Genomic DNA, 20,278 nt, shown 5'->3' on the forward strand with positions numbered 1-20,278 from the left:
AACATCACCTTATGATACATTGGAACAAATCTCAACACCAAAATTCTGTGATACAACTCCGTCAACTCCAGCGAAGAAAAATTCCCCAGTTGATAATATTCTCGATCAACTCGAGTCGTTTACAACGCTTAAAAATCAATTACCTACACATTCTACAACTACGTATACAAACAAGTACCTAGCCATTAACAACACCATTAATCCAAGGACTATCAACATTGCCGATCAGAGTTTTCTCCAACTAGCACCTGTTATCACCAATAATCATTCTTCAAACCGAAGACAATCTTTTAAACCTTCCCATCCGAGGGAAAAATCAAATACTAATTGTACCGGTCGCACGTCTGATTGGTTGAAAGATGTGCATGATTTCAACCACTTCCGGCAAGGAAAAAATGATTATTTTGGTACCCCGGGGTCCAAAAAGGGTATTCTGTGATACAACTCCATCAACTCCAGCGAAGAAAAATTCACCAGTTTTATACCCGATAATATTCTTGGTAACTCGAGTCGTTCTACAACGCTTAAAAATCAATTACCTACATTCTACAACTACGTACTTGAAACAAGTACCTAGCCATTAACAACACCATTAATCCAAGGACTATCAACATTGCCGATCAGAGTTTTCTCCAACTTGCACCTGTTATCACCAGTAATCACTCTTCAAGCCGAAGACAATCTTTTAAACCTTCCCATCCGAGGGAAAAATCAAATACTAATTGTACCGGTCGCACGTCTGATTGGTTGAAAGATGTTCATGATTTCAACCACTTCCGGCAAGGAAAAAATGATTATTTTGGTACACCAGGATCGAATACAAGAAGAAAATCATCTAAAACTGAACCGTTGAAGTCCAGTTCTGAGTTTATTGTCTTACCACCAATAGAAGGTAAAGAATTGCGGTCGTCTTCAGCTGCAACGATAAGTCAACTGGGAAAAGCACCGATTTTACCACTGGGAAGGTTAAAACATCCGCCTGTTTACCCGCTCTACGAGAATGATAAAGAGAGCGATCACAATGATGGCTTTGTTAGCTTCCGGCATCGCAAGCGGAAGTACAAGTAACCTCCATAGACATTCGATCAAAAAAATTACAATTTTATACATATACTACCGTTATATTATGATTATATATATTTTACGGATTTGTACTGCGTTAGAGTTGAAAGTTTAATGAAGAAAACGATCAGGAATTGGGTTTGTTAAACACCTGGTGACTACTATATCCTGATAAACAAACGCGGAGCGTTTTGGTGTGCGTTTCCGGTTGGGATCTTTGAAATCAACATGGTGGAGGCCAAACTTAACCCTAAAATAATTTTTTTATAGAAAAATATTCAGTTTTATGTGTAATATTTACGTGTATCCATCTTGCCACTCAAAATTATCCATCAAAGTCCAGAAGGTGTATCCTGTCACCCGGCAGTTGTCTTTCAAGATGGCGTCGGACATGGCGGCCATGTATGATCGCATATAATCAATGCGGTCGATATCATTCAAGGTTTCTGTATCGTTACCTGCAAATCCATTCTCGAAAACAATAACTTCCGGATTGTTGTATTCATTTTTGATCCAGTTTAATAACTTCCTGAATCCCCATGGTACAACTCTAAAGAGTTCACTTCCATTGGTTTTCCAAGAAGGGTCGTAGAATGTTGTACAATTAATATCGTTTTCATTCGTTGGTGGTACCTCCGTGTTTCCGTGTTTTACAGCCACGGTGTTGTAATGATTCAAACCAAAAAAGTCAGAACTACCTTTAAGCAGTTGTATTTCTTCAGGGGTGAATTTCGGAAGCCGAGATTGATCAAAACCTTGATTTTTACTAACAGTATCAATAAGTTCCCGCATTATTAAAGGATAATTTCCTTCTTTACTAAATATAGGATGTGCGAACCATCCTAGGTCCATTTGCATGTACCTTTCTGCAGCTTCAATATCTTCTGGGGTTTGAGTGGCTGGTTCACCCCACCTTGCGTCATTCGTAATACCAATCCTACCTTTTTGTATAGCTCTGAATTCTTTATCGTAAATGTGATATGCTTTCATATGTCCTAATAATTCTCCATGTCCTGATAGATAAGACCCGATACCTTTGGAATCATACGCCGGAGCAAGTTGTGCACCACCATAAGCTCGCATAGCAATCAAAATAGGTTCATTGATGGTAATCCATGTTTTGACTCTGTCTCCGAAATGTTTGAAGCATACCCTGGCATAACTCGCGAAGTAATCCGACGTGATTGGGTTACACCATCCTCCTAAGTTGTTGATGCTTAATGGTATATCCCAATGGAATAAAGTAGCGACTGGTTCAATGTTGTTTTGAATCAGGGCATTGATCAAACGGTTGTAGTAATCTATACCAGCATGGTTGATTTTATTCGGATGACCTGAAGGGAGTATTCTACACCATGAAATAGAAAATCTATAGAATTGAACTTTTAAACGTTTGATGTTCGCGATGTCTTCCTCGAATTTGTGGTAGGAATCACATGAGATATCGCCGGAAGTGAGGTTTACGATGCGTTGGGGAAAAGTGTGGGTGTAATAATCCCAAATGGATTCAGATTTACCTAAAAATATATTAAAATTTTAATATATTTAAAATGTGCTACTTTGGTTACCTACCATCTTCATTCCAACCGCCTTCGATTTGATACGCTGATGTAGAAACACCAAACTTGAAGTTTTTAGGAAAATGTACCGTTGTAGGTTTCGCCATTTTGATTTAACGCAAATTCGCAAAGAACTAAAATATTCCACATTGCAACCAGATAGTTATAGTTGCAATATTTGAACAATGTTATAAATCATCAACAAGATAACAATATTGTTTTTTGTTGTGTAATTACTAAAAAGCAAACTAAACTAAAGAAATACTATATTTAAGTGAGTCTAGCGAAATTTAAATTTAAAGGTTATGATCAAAACTTTCCGGTTTGATATCCGTAACCATTTTAGTTTTAATCAAATTTTGATAGTAATACGCTGACCGTTTTGGAGTACGCTTTCTTTTCGGATCATTGAAATCAACATGAAACAATCCAAAACGACACCTAGAGGACAAACATTAAATTAAATAAAGTTACATGTATTTACAATATTATATTCCATCCAAGGGAAAAATCAAATACTAATTGTACCAGTCGCACTTCCAGATTGGTTGAAGGATGTGCATGATTTGCTCACTTCCGGCAAGGAAAAAATGATTATTTTGGTACCCCGGGGTCGAATACAAGAAGAAAATCATCAAAAACTGAACCGTTGAAGTCCAGTTCCGAATTTATTGTCTTACCACCGATAGAAGGTAAAGAATTGCGGTCATCATCAGCTGCAACGATAAGTCAGCTAGGAAAAGCGCCTATTTTACCACTGGGAAGGTTAAAACATCCGCCTGTTTACCCGCTCTACGAGAATGACAAAGAGAGCGACCATAATGATGGCTTTGTTAGCTTCCGACATCGCAAGCGGAAGTACAAGTAACCTCAATAGACATTCGATCAAAAAATTACAATTTTATACATATACTACCGTTATATTATGATTATATATATTTTACGGATTTGTACTGCGTTAGAATTGATAGTTTAATGAAGAAAACGATCAGGAATCGGATTTGTTAAACACCTGGTGACTACTATATCCTGATAAACAAACGCGGACCGTTTTGGTGTGCGTTTCCGGTTGGGATCTTTGAAATCAACATGGTGCAGACCAAACTTAACCCTAAAAATTAATTTTCTATAAAAAAAAATTCATTTTTATGTGTAATATTTACGTGTATCCATCTTGCCACTCAAAATTATCCATCAAAGTCCAAAAGGTGTATCCTGTCACCCGGCAGTTGTCTTTCAAGATGGCGTCGGACATGGCCGCCATGTATGATCTCATATAATCAATGCGGTCGATATCATTCAAGGTTTCTGTATCGTTACCTGCAAATCCATTCTCGAAAACGATAACTTCCGGGTTGTTGTATTCGTTTTTGATCCAGTTCAATAACTTCCTGAATCCCCATGGTACAACTCTAAAGAGATCACTTCCGTTGGTTTTCCACGAAGGGTCGTAGAATGTTGTACAATTGATATCGTTTTCATTCGTTGGTGGTACCTCAGTGTTTCCGTGTTTTACAGCCACGGTGTTGTAATGGTTCAAACCAAAAAAGTCGGAACTGCCTTTAAGCAGTTGTATTTCTTCAGGAGTGAATTTTGGTAAGCGGGATTGATCAAAACCTTGTTTTTTACTAGCGGTATCAATCAGCTCCCGCATGATGAGAGGATAATCTCCTTCTTTACTAAATATCGGATGTGCGAACCATCCTAGGTCCATTTGCATGTATCTCTCTGCAGCTTCAATATCTTCTGGGGTTTGAGTGGCTGGTTCACCCCACCTTGCGTCATTCGTAATACCAATCCTACCTTTTTGTACAGCTCTGAATTCTTTATCATAAATATGATAGGCCTTCATATGTCCTAATAATTCTCCATGTCCTGATAAATAAGACCCGATACCTTTGGAATCATACGCCGGAGCAAGTTGTGCACCACCATAAGCCCGCATAGCAATCAAAATGGGTTCATTGATGGTGATCCATGTTTTGACTCTGTCTCCGAAATGTGTGAAGCATACCCTGGCATAACTCGCGAAGTAATCCGACGTGATTGGATTACACCATCCTCCTAAGTTGTTGATGCTTAATGGTATATCCCAGTGGAATAGAGTCGCAACTGGTTCAATGCCGTTTTGAATCAGGGCATTGATCAAACGGTTGTAGTAATCTATACCAGCGTGGTTGATTTTATTCGGATGACCTGTAGGGAGAATTCTACACCACGAAATAGAAAATCTATAGAATTGGACTTTTAAACGTTTGATGTTAGCGATATCCTCTTCGAATTTGTGGTAGGAATCACAGGAGATATCACCAGATGTGAGGTTTACGATACGTTGGGGAAAAGTGTGAGTGTAATAATCCCAGATTGATTCAGATTTACCTAAAAATATATTAAAATTGTAATATGTCTAATATTTGTTATTTGGTTGCTTACCATCTTCATTCCAACCGCCTTCTATTTGGTACGCTGATGTAGAAACACCAAACTTGAAGTTTTTAGGAAAATGTACCGTTGTAGGCTTCGCCATTTTGATTTAACGCAAATTAGCAAAGAACTAGAATATTCCACATTGCAACCAGATAGTTATAGTTGCAATATTTGAACAATGTTATAAATCATCAACAAGATAACAATATTGTTTTTTGTTGTGTAATTACTAGAAAGCAAACTAAACTAAAGAAATACTATATTTAAGTTAGTCTAGCAAAATTTAAATTTAAAGGTTATGATCAAAACTTTCCGGTTTGATATCCGTAACCATTTTAGTTTTAATCAAATTCTGATAGTAATACGCTGACCGTTTTGGCGTACGCTTTCTTTTCGGATCATTGAAATCAACATGAAACAATCCAAAACGACACCTAGAGGACAAACATTAAATTAAATAAAGTTACATGTATTTACAATATTATATCACTTCAACTTACGAATAACCAGAACTCCACTCAAAATTATCCATGAAAGACCATACAGTATATGCAGTTACATTACATCCTTCCAAGATGGCGTCAAGCACAGCTCCAATATAACCTTTCATAAAATCAATCCGAGCAAAATCTTCTATAGGATCATTAGCGAAACCAGCATATCCGTTTTCCAAAACCATCACTTCCGGATTACCATATTCTTCTTTAATCCATTTAAGTACATTTTTTAATCCCCAAGGAGTAACACGGAAATCATAAGCGGAAGTTGGTATCCACGACTCGTCAACGTAATTCTTAACACCGCGGTCATGTTGAACCGAAGGTCTCTGACCATACGGTTCAGATTTTACTAAGTAGGTATTATAATGATTGAAACCCAAAAAGTCAGAAGATCCATGTAGCATCTCCACTTCTTCCGGTGTAAACTTTGGGAGACGTGAATAATCAAAACCTTGTTCTTTACTTAACCTATCAATACGTTCACGCATTATCGGAGGGTAATCTCCGGCTTTGCTGAAGATAGGATGAACAAACCAACCAAACTGATAAAAATAAATAGGTATTAATAAAGGTTATGTTATGTAATATTAATTTTTTTTAGTTTTTTGGTTATGTTATGAATATTTGATTAATGATTACTTACATACATCTGCCTGTATCTTATCGCAGCTTCTTCATCTTCTTTTTTACCAGTCTCCGTCTGGGTCCATGCAACTTCATTAACAATCCCTACCTTTCCACCTTGTTTACTTTTAAACTCTTTTTCATACATCCGGTATGCTTTTCCATGTGCCAACAACACATTATGTCCAGCTAAATAACACCCTATACCGGTAAACTTATAAAACGGTGCAAATAATGGATAACTATAACCATATTCACTAATCTGATAAGGTTCGTTAATGGTGATCCATTTTTTAACTCTATCTCCGAAAGATTTGAAGCAAATCCGTGCGTAACTCACGAAATAATCCGCCATTATAGGATTGGTCCATCCTCCAATCTCTTGCAGTTTCTGAGGTAGGTCCCAATGATAAATCGTGACCAATGGTTCGATATTATTCGCGATCAATTTATCAATCAACAAGTTATAATAGTCTATACCTTTCTGATTGATAACATTTGGCAACCCGGTTGGATAAATCCGTGTCCACGCGATGGAAAATCTATAGAAATGCACACCGAGGCGTTTTAGGTTAAGAATATCTTCGTCCATTTTGTGATAGGAGTCACAAGCGATGTCGCCATTGGTTCTATCAGCGATTTTTTCAGGAAAAGTGTGGCATTGATTGTCCCAGACTGATTCACCTTTACCTAAATAAAAATAAAAATAAAAATAAAAATAAAAATAAAAATTTAATGTAAATTAACGCCATCCACGGCCATTTTGTAGTTATTACCATCTTCATTCCATGCACCTTCTATTTGATACGCGGATGTAGCAACACCAAACTTAAAATTATCCGGAAACTTCTTCATTTTAAATCAAATTTATGACTTGACCAGTTTGCACCGAGGTTGAGTGTTTACTGACACTTCCAACGATTAAAAATGTTGTTGGTATGGCCGAAAAACATCCAACCGCAGCCAAACGTGAATTTTTAGAAAGCAGATAAGATAAAACGATGCATTTATTTGTGAACAGGTTTTGTGTGAACATTAAATAATGTCTAAAGCAAATAATATTTGCTTAAAGTTGGCTTGCTTTGGCCTTGTCTGTCCCATGGTGATAAATTAATTAAATTGTGCAAAAAATGCCATCATCATGAATTTAAACCTGTAACCTATTATAAATTATATAAATCAGCTGCTCTAAAATAGGTTTATCTGAATTATTACACAGTACGCGTTTTATGAGATTATACTTTGCATTTGTATATAATGGCAAAAGATTTCTGCATTTTAAGGTGACTTGTCTTCTTTTTCAGGTACTTACATTACTTATACGTTAATACTCGACTTACATATCAGGGGTTTGTGGTTCAAATCGATAATTCTCTTTGCTACGTATCACATTATCACAAATCTTTTCTTTTATGTACTTTATGACTAAATTAGGAACCATAACGTTTGTACAAAGCAAGTCTTAGATTTATAAGATTATTTTGCAAAGTTTAACTTTTTAGGCAACCAACATTACTGCATTAATAAAGTGCCAACCTTTGGAAGATGTTCAGGTGGTTGCCTATAATATATCCATATATATTATTTTTATGTTCGTCTGGCTTGTTATGAGGCAAATAATTGGACGTATTACGTAACTGGTATAATATTGTTTTCATGATTTGTATTTTGTGGCATAGCTGGATGCATCTCTGCAATTGGAATTGTCATATGCACACTGCGAAATTCAAGCTGCGAGCAGGAATTGCTGCGCTCGTCACGTCGACTCACCACCACCGGGAGCAGATTGACTTCTTCAACTTTAGCATTCTATCACCGCTATCATTCTCACCTGCATCTGGGTTTGCACTGCTTCCATTTCTTTGATAATGCTTCACCTGCTTCCATTTCTTTGACAATCTGCGGCATCGTCGACGACTTGGTCAACTCGTTATTCCACGTGACTTTGCACCCTCTGCTACGCTTCAATTTTTCTAATTTCGCACGTCGATACTTTTCCTTCATACTAGTCTCAGAGAATTTCTTAAGATAACAACAGCCTACTACACCGCACCTGCTGCCACTCACTGGGCAAATATGCGTGGGTTCTAAATTATGTACTTCGACATAAGATAATTCAGTAGTGCCTTCCGAAAGGTCAAAATCTACCGCTTCATAATCATTTCCTATACTGCCTAGACTATTCGCGCGTGTTTCTTTTTCATGATTGTGATTATGGTTGTGATTTCGTCCGTTTGTGCGAAGGAAGTTTTGATCCGTTGTTCGTAAATACACTGACGCACCCGAAAAGAAGTCGAAAGCGCATCGACTCTCGTTCAAGCTATCTAGCGCTTCCTGCAGCTCGGCGTCGTGAGGATGGTGACTTGTTTGGCTTTTCGAAAAGGCGGACTTTTTGTGGCGCTTGAAAGAGACGACAAGGGGTCGCTTTGAGTCGTGTAGGCGAGCCATTTCGGCTTCTGAGATAACGTAGGACGATTGCCGGCTGCACGAGTCCGTGTTGCTGTGGCTGTTTATCAGCGAGGAGCGCCCTGATAACGTGAATAACAACAAATTACTGCCCTTTGGCGCGGCGTGACCTGCACAGGCAGCCCCTTTGAATGTGTCCTGAAATAGACAATTATACCATCACCGTTTTATTCCGGTAATTATCTCCAAAGAGATGATTGATTATATTGTTACTTTGTTCGTGATTACTCATTGTTTGTAATTACAGAGGATTCGTGATTATGTGCATTGAAAAACACATAAATCTCAAATAATTATTATTTACAACTTTATCTTGTTGCAGGAAAGTAAAATCACTGATCGTGATATTCCACTCTAAACTAAAGTTTAGGCAACCAACATTACATAATGCATTAATGAAATGTTTATTTGGTTGCCTATAATAATATAATTTAAAAAAAATAAAATTTAGAATTTTAATTTTCATTTCATCAAAACAACAATATTCCCAAATTAATTTAAGACAACTTTTATCGATGATTAGTTTAAAACTTTTCCGTAAGATCAATTTCATTATCAATCTAAGTATTGAGTGTGTTATTCGCTTACCTTAAAAGCTTCGCGAAATTTATGCGACATAATATGATAAAGAAAAGGATTGATGGACGTGGAGAGGAAGTAGAGAATGCCGCTGGTTGTGATTTCGTCCGCTTGTGCGAAGGAAGTTTTTGATCTCGTTGTTCGCGTCACACTGACGCACCTTTTCGAAAAGGTCGGTGCGCATCGACTCCTCGTTCAGGTTATCTAGCGCTTCCTGCAGCTCGGCGTCGAGGATGGTGACTTGTTTGGGTTTTTTCGGAAAGGCGGACTTTTTGCGCTTGAAAGAGACGACAAGGGGGCGCTTTGAGTCGTGTAGGCGAGCCATTTCGGCTTCGAGATAACGCAGGGACGATTGCCGGCTGCACGAGTCCGTGTTGCTGTGGCTGTTTATCAGCGAGGAGCGCCCTGATAACGTGGAATAACAACGGCGGCTGCCCGCTTGGCGCGGCGTGACCTGCGGCCTGTGTCCTGAAATGAACAATTATACCATCACCGTTTTATTCCGGTAATTATCTCTAAAGAGATGATTGATTATATTGTTACTTTGTTCGTGATTACTCATTGTTTGTAATTACAGAGGATTCGTGATTATGTGCATTGAAAAACACAAAAATCTCAAATAATTATTATTTACAACTTTATCTTGTTGCAGGAAATAATAATCAGTGATCGTGATATTCCACTTCCAATTTTAAAGCTTAGGCAACCAACATTACATAAATGCATTAATGAAAATGTTTATTTGGTTGCCTATAACAAAGTTTTTTTAAAGATTAAAATCTTGGAATTTCAATCTCATTTCCATCAAAATAACAATATTCCAAAATTAATTTAATAACTTTTATCGATGATAAGTTTAAAACTTTTCCGAAAAATCAATTTGATTATCAATCTAAGTATTGAGTGTTATCTTCGCTTTCACTCAAAAAGCTTCGCGAAATTCTATGCGACATAATACGAGAATAAAGAAAAGGATTGATGGACGTGATATAAGCTATATGTTCGCCGCTGATGTAGTTGGCGATGCGGCAATGCTTATATCTGGGCAAGTTGTTTGAGTTTAATCGTCGCTGTAGACGCATAGCGACGCTGCGCGTGAAACGGCGCCCAAAGCAGATGAAGAACGCCACACCACAGCGACTGGAACACAAAAGCGAAATGCTATATTGAGTTCAAACAACCAGAGAAAAACGCCCGCTTGAAGGCACATCCTTTTACCCTGCGCCTACCTCCCACGCACGACGCGGATGAAAATCACGTATGCGCCTATAAATCGCGAGCGTAAATCACCCGGGGTGCAAAATCCGCTTTTACCACTGCGAACAGGCATGAAAAAATGCTATCATTGAAAAAAAAAACGGTGATACGGGTAGAAATTGTTGAATTTTGCGGTCGTAGTTGAATTTCCCTTGGGTATACTTCGGTTTTTATTTAATATCTATTAGATTAATCCGGGAGATTGTATATTTGCATTAACTTCCAGCACTAAACATCATAATAAACTAATTTCATCCATTTTGGAGTGTCTAGACTGACTCGCAGAGGTGGATGAGCTAGGATCCACTATAACAGGACATGGTGTGAAGTGTAGTGTAGAGGAAACTCTGTGATATCTAAATTAACTTGAATAAACTTTAATGGCGGAGAATCAGCGGAGGATCAGTGCGGTGAAAATTTGCATTTATTTGGGATGGAATGTTAGCTTGCCCTCTGCTCTTTGCTCTTGATGTAAACTTTCGGATGCACTCGGTTTTAGTTTAAGGGCTGCGCGAGGATTTGGAGAATGGTGGACGTAATGGCTATGCAAATCACGCTAATTTCCGCAAATATCCCACTGATTTCCCCCTTTAATCCACTGCCAGCATTCTGTAATTCTCATAATTCCTTTATTCTGTTTCGTTGCATGCGCAAAATTTTTGGCGGTTGGGGGTGGATATTTAAAGGTTGATTTAAAAGTTTTCATTTTATGATATTACTAGCTTTAACCCGCGGCTTCGCTCGCGAATATCTAAAATAATGAAGTTGCTTCCGTACGCGTCTGTAGTCACAGAAGAAGTGACAATGAAGTAGAATGGCGGGAAGTTTAAAAATGACTGAAAGTATAGTCTATGGAAGTATAGTGTACAGTCTCCGCCAATTGTAGTCAATTGAGATTTGATGTTGACGTAGCTGTCGGTAATACGGTGTGATAACCACAGGTGTGATGGTACTATAGTACTTGGGTTTGAGCTTCATTGCTGGAATGCTAGATGGCGTTAAGTAGTCCGATAATGCCAGATGCAGGAGGTATTATTGATAAACAGTTTTCTTTTGGTACATTTAAAAAATGAAATTTTTTTATTAAATAAAAAGTAGCCTATAACCATTCAGGGGACACTAAAGAATATGTGTACAAATTTTCATGATGATCCGGTTAGAAGTAGTTTTTTGCGTGAGAAAGTGTAACAAACATCAGGACTTTCGCATTTTATAATATTAGTAGGGATTTGGGTTATATTGGAATGTACCAGCGATAACTGAAATATAAATATTTTCCGAATAAAATGTCATAAATAAATATCGAGTGCAAGTAGCAGCTGCGACGGCTGGGTGGAACAGCATCGAGGGCGCGTGAAATTATGTAAGTAGATGCGGAAAGTCCTTTTGTAAAATTCAGCACTATAAACGTCAAAAGTGTGTGGAAAAATGCATAAAAACATTTACAATATAATATAATATAAAAAATACGCGTTGTGTATATTTGGTACTTGGAAACGCGGTGCGGTATTGTCCAGCGTGACAGCACAAAACCCTAACAAATAAATTTTTATTATTTATTTACACTTTGGAGTTTTAAAGTATATTTTTGTAATTAAAAATACTTCATGTCACTTTTTTCTGTAATGCCTAATCTATTTTTATCACAAAATTAATTAAAACTGGATTCGTATTTTTGGCGTAAAAACAAACATAAAAAACTAAAAGTTTTGCATTTATAATATTTATATAAATGGAATGCAGGAAATAATATTTGGGCTACGATATCATTTTTAAACGATATCACGAATGCTGTTTATAATTAATCTTAGATTAATGCCTAAATGTCCAAAATATTTTTGGTAAATTTTTGATTGCGGTAAATTTTACGATAAAAACGATTACAAAACCATGAAACAAATAGGCCACTGGTCAAAAACAACTCATATCTATTATACTCGTAACACTCATGTAAATCAAATTTCTATTATTTTGTTTCATAAAATCTATCAATATCTAATCCTATTCCATTTTTTTTTCACTTACATAAATTACTTTTTATCTAAAAACAAGAACATAGAATAAAACTCATCAGTGTTCATGTGAAACTCTTCCAATAAACATAAACATAAAAATGTTCTCCATATCAAACGCTTTAATACTAATAATTTGCATATTTTATCTCCAATATCTCAATCACATTGAATGTATTCAAATTAATGAAAGCCTTCAAATAAAAACAAACAACGAATTATTTAAACGTATAAACCAACGTATAAGTGTAAACACAACATGTCTACGAACAATTTTAGTGGAATACCGCCGTGCAAAAGCTTTTGCATATCTAGCATATTCAAAACTCAAAACATCTACCAATATCACAATAGACGCGTATCTATTAAACTTATTAAACATTACAAGGATTCGACAAGTCGTCACAATGGAGCACATATTACAAAAACCCAACATGGATCTAGCCGTGGATCACATAGACGTCGATTACGGTATCATCCTAGCATATAATTTAGAAAACATCAAAAGTTTTTTCAAAATGGCTGTCTCAACCGATTATCACAGCAGATGGAATTTATAATAATCTACCTTGGGAAGAAGACTCAGAAATTGAAGAATTATTTATATACACTCGAAAAATGTACGTACACCAGTGGTAATATTTGATTCAACAATGAATATTTACATCCCAAAACAATTTTCAAACACAAACTGCCACTTAGAAAATATACAAAAATATAATCATTGTAACTCTGAAGTTTTATTAAATATAAAAACAGTTTTAGAAGAAGATTACATGAATTACAACGGATGTCCCGTGGATATCCTCGCGATGAAGTATGAACCATACGTGTTGAATTACAAAAGCATATATAATCCAGGAATAGAAATTGAAATGTTAAGAATAATCTCAAAAGAATTAAATTTTAAACTTAATTTTATCGATAACAACTATAAAACTTGGGGTGAAATCACAAAAAACGCAAGTTTTACACTCATGTTTAAAGATATGTACGAGCAAAAAGCTGAGTTTATGATCGGAATGGTGATACCTACAGATGTAATGGTGATGTTTTTTGATATATCTAAGGAATTCTTTCCTAACGAGTATAGATTTTACACGCCGAGAGCACAGAGACTTCCGGCGTGGATGAACATGGCAGCTGTGTTCGATATTTATACCTGGATGATACTAATTGGAAGTTATGTGATATTTTCTTTTGTTTATCACTTATTTCAAGTCTTACAAAAGTTCAAAAGAGGATATTTACCTAAAAAACTTAAAAATGATATTATGTCATCGAATAAATCATTAAAATTAAAAAGCAGGAATATTTCAAGGAGTTTCCTGGATGTTTTTGGAATGACTCTTGGAAAATCACTTCCACAACCCAGGATTACCTTAAATAGAATTTTATGGCTTTCATGGGTGTTTGTATCGTATATATTTTCATCTAGTTATGAAAATGTGTTGCTAAGTTTTTTAGTAACAGCAATTCACGAGAAACAAATTAATAGTTATAAGGATATCGTTGAGTCAAATTATCCTATCTGTGGTAATATGATTTCTAAAATTTCTTTCGAAGAGAGTTATGGTGATAAATACATAGAAACTATTTATAAAAGATGGAATTTGACTGGTGCTGGAGATGCAAGTGTGATTATGAATAAAGTAGCATTCGATAGGAATGCGGTAATGATGACAAACCAAAGAAGAATCTGGTATTACATGAAAGAAGAACATAAGTTTGTCATCGATGGTGAACCACAATTGCATGCTATGCATCCGACAGTAACATTTTCTGAAGTAATCATGATGCAGAAAGGACATCCTCTAAAAGCTGGTCTGGATAAAATTATTATCAGATTTTTGGAGAGTGGTATGTTTAAAAAGGTTGATAGAGAAAGTCAATATTATTTCTATGAACAAATTGGAGCTGTACCGTTTGTTTCGTTAAAAGTTGAGCATATTCTTGGAGCTATTAATGTTTATTATATTGGGATGGGTGTGAGTTTAATTGTGTTCTTGAAAGAATATTTTTATACTAGTAAATAGAAGTTGTATTTGTGTTCAGGTAACTGCACGTAATTATAGAAAGTTTTTGGAAATGCTGTGTAATGTACGGGAAACAAACAAATAGTACAGTTTAGTTGTTGAAGGTTTTATTCGACGCCATAATACACATGGTGGTTTAGATCAGGCGTTACATATTCAATACCGAAAGCTTTACATACGATTTTGTCAATGTAATTTTTTGTGAACATGTAATTAATTTTTATTTTCTTATTTATGATGTGGTATGAGTTGATTGCATCATTAAAACTCGCAATTTTATTTTCTAGAAAAGAGAAATGCTAATAATGCACTTTAGCGCCCTCTCTGATTGGATTATTTAACTATAACTATGTTTGAATCTTTATACTAATTTTAATTCTTCATTTAATACTTTTTAAATCATAATTTTTGACATTTTAAAAGTTATTCTGCTAATTGGGGCTGAGACAAATCCAAAAAATTATAGATTTTCTAAATCTGCCAAACCGTTTTTGAGTTATAAATGGTGTAACTAACACAACTTTTGTTTATATACATAACTAGCTTTAACCTGCGGCTTCGTTCGCGAATATCTAAAATAATGAAGTTGCTTCCGTACGCGTCTGTAGTCACAGAAGAAGTAACAATGAAGTAGAATGGCGGGAAGTTTAAAATGGCTGAAAGTATAGTCTTAGTGTCACAAGAGCACTTAAATGACTTCGCATTAATGTTCATGAGCAGATATTTTAAAAAACTAAGAATTACCACGGTAAGGTGTTGAAATCTTTGCCCAAAAGAGACAAGAAAAGAAAATTTGTAATTTGTATTTAAATGATTACCGTTTTTGAGCACGCATTGCGATGAACTCGGAACAAGATAGCATTGATGATAATCCCATCGCGGCGGATAATTATGGCAGAAAAATTTTACCTGTATTTCGATCGGTCCTATGAAAGAAACAATTAACACTTACAACACACCTGGTCCATCGCGAAGAGCGAATCGGAAGATAATCCATTAAATTTTGCGAATAGTGCGTGTGGATTAAACCTACTGGGGATGCCACGATAAAAAACGCGCCGCGTACTCTACTCCTTGGTGAGGGTGTGTGAGTTTTTGTAAGCACAAACGTGCTGAAGTAGACTTTGCAGCGCGCATTTACGCTAAAACTATTAATTTTACTGGGCTAGCAGCCGTTTTTGAAAATTTTTCGGATTTAGGGGCCCCAAACTTGTGATTTTGCGCCTAGGGCCCCCACTGAGAGCCTCAATAATCCGCCACTGGCCCAAAAGGAAAAAACGTATGTACATTTTGTAAGGAAAGCACATATAAAGCACTAGCCTTTACCAAATCTCATTACCGCTCGCTCAGGAGAATTTACATTTAAATCCGACATGAAGTTATTTATTTTCGTGTTTGTTGTGTTTTGGCTACTTTTTCGCAAGCACAACAGACTTTGAAAAGAGTGTTATTCCTGGTAAGTTAATGCTTAACTATTATTTTTCTAAATTAAGTAAATATTTATAATTTTGAATTTTGTTTGGCACCAGGAGTAGTGATGTGGCGGATTAGCAAACATTGCTTCAACTAGACCAGACCTGCAATAAGCGATAGCGATTTAGAACGTTTAGGAACTTACAGATACCGTGTTGCATGAGTACAACAAGTGTCAAAGAGATTTAGGGACCCTAATAAACGCTGTGAGTACCTTAAATACTTTACTATTTTTTATATTAACGTAATAAAATGTGAGAAGGTTTTGTTACTTTTTACGTGAAGTAGCAGAATTTATTTTTGGCAAATTTTGGTATAGAGATATTTTTAATCAAGGATAAGAAAATTGACAACATTTTGTTGCAAAAATTTAACAAACAGAGTGTCAAATTAAGAATGAAAATTGGTATGGAGATCAATCATTTCATTATTATATAATTCAAAATAAAAAAGTATTGAAGTATTTCAAGTCTCCTGCGAATTCTAAGTCACGAGTAAATAATATAATTGATACCTAAATTTAATCTTAACTTTTCTGTTTTCTTTCCCTCTCAGATATGATTGCGAATGTGAAGGCTTCCGTATTAAGTGTTTTGAGAGGAGCAAACAAACCAAGTCCAGGCGAAAGCTTATTCCGAACTAAGTTCGGTAAAAACTATTTCAACGTTGTTTATCCTAAGTGCACCAAACAAGGTGGTAGTTTTACTTGCACAAGTAAAATAACAAGCAATACTAATGGGTAAGTTACCTCATAATAATTACCAAACATTTTATCTACTTCCACTTTTAAAGAGATAGTTTTTTCACGGATGTGACTAAAGTATTTTAGTCACGGGCTTTAGTCACGGGGTGGAGCTCACGAATTTCAAAGATTTAAAGTACAAATACAAAAACGTGAAAATAAAGTGGAAGTAGAAAAAATAGCGTAAACATCTCGTGGCTAAACCTTATTAAACACCCGATTGATTAAACACTCGCTATGCTCGATCTTAATCAATCTCGTGACAAAAACTCCCTTTTAGTCTCTTAATACTTAATATACTAATAATTTTATTTTGTTTCTCCTATTTATAGTGACCAAAGATGTGGAACATTCAACATTACCCCCGGCACTGAATATTTATCACTTGACAATAAGTTCTACGAAACTGTATGAAACAAATTTTTGTATGTTACCTGGTTATCTGCAATAATACAATTATAAATGAGATTACGGGTGGTTTAGTTATGTAAATTGTCGTAATAATTATATGCGACAGTTACCAACACTCACACGGCTAAACGAGTCTATTTATCTTTATCTATGGACATGGAAAATAAATTCCTGCACGTCAGCAATGTGAAAAATTCAAAACAACGAAACAATTTGCTAGGCAAAAACGGTGAAAACTAATGCGTCAAGTGTCTACGATTATTCAGCATTGAATTTTACGTGTGTGTGGCGCAAACATGTTTAGAATCAGCTTAGCGATTTGGACGCTTACATTGTTTTGCGGCCATTGAGTGCGTGCACAATTTCGCATCGGTGAATTACGCGCTGACACCAGAGGTCTACAGGTTATCATGAGGGGCACAAAATGGTGCCGGGACGGGTGACATCGCCGAAAAACGATGAGGATCTGGGCGAATATCGAGTGTTGGATGCGTGCTGTCGAAGTCATGACAAGTGTGCGGATTCCATTGAGCCCGGTCAAACTAAACACGGGTTAACGAATCGGCATGTGTTTTGTTTGTAAGTGTAGGGGTCGCAACTTTCCTAAATTTAATTTAAAAATCGTTTGATTTTTGTGAAATTCTAGGAGTCATTGTAAATGCGATTATCAATTGTACCGTGTCTGAAAGCAGTGGATTCTCAGCTTAAAGGAGAATCGAGCGGCGATTAACGTGGGCGATGTGAGTACCCTTTAACGACTTGAATGTTCAATGCTTCGACCACACCCCTTTCCGGCAATTTGTACAAGGAATGAAACGCGACACGAAAAGATTGGGGTGTTTTCTTTGTCGCCTCATAAGTGCACGCGGTATGAGTTCCAAGAGGGTGAGAAACAGTGGCAATGGTTTGATGTACCTTTTTTTGAAGACTAAAATAAATTTTTAAAAGAATATTTATAGAAAACAAAGTTTTGTTAGTTACAACGTTTATAACTCAAGAACTACTCGACAGATTTTGATGATTTATGATTTTTTAGATTTGCCTAGACCCGGATCAGCAGAATAGTTATTAAAAAACTTGAAAAATTGATTTGAAGGGTGTTAAATAAGGGATTAAAGTTGATATAGAGATTCTATCACGGTTATAGTTAAATAATTGAATCAGAGGTGGCGCTAGTGTATTATTGGTATTTCTTGAAAATAAAATGGCATGTAATTAAACAAACTTTATTTTTTCGATTTTTAACTGTCAATTCATGAATTGCACCCTTATAATTACCGTTTGCACTTAAAAAATGGCTGGTGAACTCAAACTTAAAATAAATATTATTTGCACTTTGAAAATGAAATCTAATTTTGAATAAAAATGCTTTAAATCTATGAAATATTACTTTGTAATCTCTATAAAACTTGTAGTATTAAGTACGTGCCGTTGTCTTGTAGCCGGCCCCTTCTATCACCCCCACCGCCCCTCAAATAATACCAAACAAGGTAGCCTACCTAACCACCACCCCAACCACCCCCTCCCCCTTCAACCCCCAACCCTCCCCACAAATAATACCAAACAAGGAGCTCTACCTAACCACCACCCCCTGACCACCCCAACCGCCCTCAAAATAAAAATTAAACAAGGTAGCCTACCTTAACCACCACCCCTAACCCCCCGACCGCCCCACAAATAATACCAAACAAGCAAAATTTACCTAAACCAATTCACAAATTATAAAGTTTCAATTTAAAAGTTGATTCAAAGCAAATTTAAGCTTAAACCCGAATATATAAGTGTACTTGTATTAAAAATATAAGTTATACAATCTATAGTGCATAATATGAATTTAGTGCAAAGTATGAAAACTTTAAGTGCGTGGCTGTTCAAGTGTGATTGTATTTCAACTAAAGTGGCATTTAATATATCCCCAAATAAATTGTGAATCTTACTGAAAAACTGATTCATACTGGGTCTTGAAGAAGAAAAGTAAAATTAATTACGTTTTACTAAAAACTGCAAACGAAATCGTGGGCTGCTTTCGTTTATATAAATTTCTATAAAATCAACAAAAATTACAATTATAATCTGTATTTTTGCAATTTTTATCAAAAGGGAAAATTCTAACAAAAATCCGTGGTTTGTTTAGGTAGAAAATGAGAAAATCGTTGGAAAAACTCTGTAAACCCTGGTAAACGCAAAAGTAAACGCAGACAGAGGTGATGCAGACGTACCTCACATTTGCACATTTTAAAATACCGGCGCATTATCCGGCGCATTACGTTTTGCGACTCGCCCAGAGATCCATCCACGCGAAGAATGCAAAACTAAACTGACGCCACCACCAACCAGCACTAAAACCTGGTGGAAAACGCGTTGGTGTACGTGTACTCCGTGCATACTGGATGACGCCCGACGGGCGGATTTTTCGTTGCTTCTAGTGACGGTTTAACTTTTTAGAGAATCAACGAATTTTATTACTGACATTTTACGATGCACATGGACATGGACATACATTGACCAAGTAGAGTATATTTACCTTTTCGAATATTTTACCCAAATTTTATACATGAAAATAAAACGTTGAGTAATTAATTAAATTACATATACAAATTTATACAAGAAAAAAAAAAAAATTGGTAGGTATGCCAAATGTGATTCGGGCTCAATTTGACGAAATTCACTAAATTGGGCGCGCGTGCGAATATCGACGTCGGCATGCCACGCGAAACATCTTTTACGCACTTTACGCGCCGGCGAAAATTTCCCGAGCGTCCCCAGAACCCTTCAAATGTTCTCAGCGTTGCTCAGCGATAAGTAGTGAAACGCACGCATTTGGGAAGCAAGAATTATTTCTATTATCAGTTCCGTTCGGTGAGTGCCATTGTCAAGCAATAGGCACAACCAGCGCCATCTAATGTCATATAACTTAACTTTCCATTAGCATTTTAATTTCGTTGCCTGGCTAAATGCATAACCTAACTTATATTACCCGTATTCACACAAAAGCTAATATTGATAAATTTTTAACCAAAGAAAAGTAAGTTACCTACTTTTTCATCAAAAATCTATCTTAAAATATAAAAAATAAGGCTTTAAAATATTAAAAAGGTTAAAATATCGTTTTAATTACATGATTTGACGC

At 36.1% G+C, this 20,278-nt stretch overlaps 5 protein-coding genes and 1 long non-coding RNA gene across 6 annotated transcripts in view; 2 read left to right on the top strand and 4 right to left on the bottom strand.

Annotated features, from left to right (window-relative positions):
- LOC135792205 (uncharacterized) overlaps positions 1-1,068 on the top strand; it is a 1,489-nt gene extending 421 nt beyond the window's left edge. The window contains exons 2-3 of the mRNA XM_065302816.1: positions 1-428; positions 578-1,068. Coding sequence (XP_065158888.1) covers positions 1-428; positions 578-1,068 — 919 coding nt within the window. The remainder of the gene's footprint in view (positions 429-577) is intronic.
- Positions 832-2,885, bottom strand: LOC135792283 (myrosinase 1-like). Its single transcript, XM_065302910.1, has 3 exons — positions 2,635-2,885; positions 1,364-2,579; positions 832-1,312 (listed from the first exon to the last, which is right to left on the bottom strand). The coding sequence occupies exons 1-3, from the start codon at positions 2,726-2,728 to the stop codon at positions 1,174-1,176; spliced, it is 1,449 nt and encodes a 482-aa protein (XP_065158982.1). The 5' UTR covers positions 2,729-2,885; the 3' UTR covers positions 832-1,173.
- A 366-nt stretch (positions 2,886-3,251) lies between these two features.
- On the bottom strand, positions 3,252-5,189 carry LOC135792282 (myrosinase 1-like). The gene is made up of 3 exons (XM_065302909.1): positions 5,055-5,189; positions 3,785-5,000; positions 3,252-3,732 (listed from the first exon to the last, which is right to left on the bottom strand). Exons 1-3 carry the CDS (start codon positions 5,146-5,148, stop codon positions 3,594-3,596), a joined length of 1,449 nt encoding a protein of 482 aa, XP_065158981.1. The 5' UTR covers positions 5,149-5,189; the 3' UTR covers positions 3,252-3,593.
- A 65-nt stretch (positions 5,190-5,254) lies between these two features.
- On the bottom strand, positions 5,255-7,194 carry LOC135792284 (myrosinase 1-like). Its single transcript, XM_065302911.1, has 4 exons — positions 6,949-7,194; positions 6,192-6,862; positions 5,549-6,090; positions 5,255-5,482 (listed from the first exon to the last, which is right to left on the bottom strand). The coding sequence occupies exons 1-4, from the start codon at positions 7,025-7,027 to the stop codon at positions 5,338-5,340; spliced, it is 1,437 nt and encodes a 478-aa protein (XP_065158983.1). The 5' UTR covers positions 7,028-7,194; the 3' UTR covers positions 5,255-5,337.
- An 805-nt stretch (positions 7,195-7,999) lies between these two features.
- Positions 8,000-20,278, bottom strand: part of LOC135792206 (pyrokinin-1 receptor-like) — a 40,212-nt gene continuing 27,933 nt past the window's right edge. The window contains exons 4-7 of the mRNA XM_065302817.1: positions 17,246-17,263; positions 10,296-10,338; positions 9,227-9,377; positions 8,000-8,776 (exon numbers count right to left, since the gene is read on the bottom strand). Coding sequence (XP_065158889.1) covers positions 8,000-8,776; positions 9,227-9,377; positions 10,296-10,338; positions 17,246-17,263 — 989 coding nt within the window. The remainder of the gene's footprint in view (positions 8,777-9,226; positions 9,378-10,295; positions 10,339-17,245; positions 17,264-20,278) is intronic.
- Positions 16,596-17,205, top strand: LOC135792433 (uncharacterized). The gene is made up of 2 exons (XR_010548317.1): positions 16,596-16,734; positions 17,070-17,205. It is a non-coding gene; the product is annotated as an uncharacterized lncRNA (long non-coding RNA).

This window comes from Atheta coriaria, unplaced genomic scaffold (genome assembly GCF_025399875.1).
Source record: "Atheta coriaria isolate IRGN ID8LTWV9N9 unplaced genomic scaffold, Caltech_Dcor_3.1 hic_scaffold_5_pilon, whole genome shotgun sequence".
NCBI lineage: Eukaryota > Metazoa > Arthropoda > Insecta > Coleoptera > Staphylinidae > Dalotia > Dalotia coriaria.

Bases quoted from the DNA above. Each gene is read 5' to 3' on its own strand.
- LOC135792283 (XM_065302910.1), bottom strand. From the start codon at position 2,728: ATGGCGAAACCTACAACGGTACATTTTCCTAAAAACTTCAAGTTTGGT. The intron at 2,580-2,634 runs GTAGGTAACCAA...ATATATTTTTAG, and splicing joins AGGCGGTTGGAATGAAGATG to GTAAATCTGAATCCATTTGG. The intron at 1,313-1,363 runs GTAAATATTACA...AAATTATTTTAG, and splicing joins GAGTGGCAAGATGGATACAC to GGTTAAGTTTGGCCTCCACC.
- LOC135792282 (XM_065302909.1), bottom strand. From the start codon at position 5,148: ATGGCGAAGCCTACAACGGTACATTTTCCTAAAAACTTCAAGTTTGGT. The intron at 5,001-5,054 runs GTAAGCAACCAA...ATATATTTTTAG, and splicing joins AGGCGGTTGGAATGAAGATG to GTAAATCTGAATCAATCTGG. The intron at 3,733-3,784 runs GTAAATATTACA...ATTAATTTTTAG, and splicing joins GAGTGGCAAGATGGATACAC to GGTTAAGTTTGGTCTGCACC.
- LOC135792284 (XM_065302911.1), bottom strand. From the start codon at position 7,027: ATGAAGAAGTTTCCGGATAATTTTAAGTTTGGTGTTGCTACATCCGCG. The intron at 6,863-6,948 runs GTAATAACTACA...ATTTTTATTTAG, and splicing joins AGGTGCATGGAATGAAGATG to GTAAAGGTGAATCAGTCTGG. The intron at 5,483-5,548 runs GTAAGTTGAAGT...TTTGTCCTCTAG, and splicing joins GAGTGGAGTTCTGGTTATTC to GTGTCGTTTTGGATTGTTTC.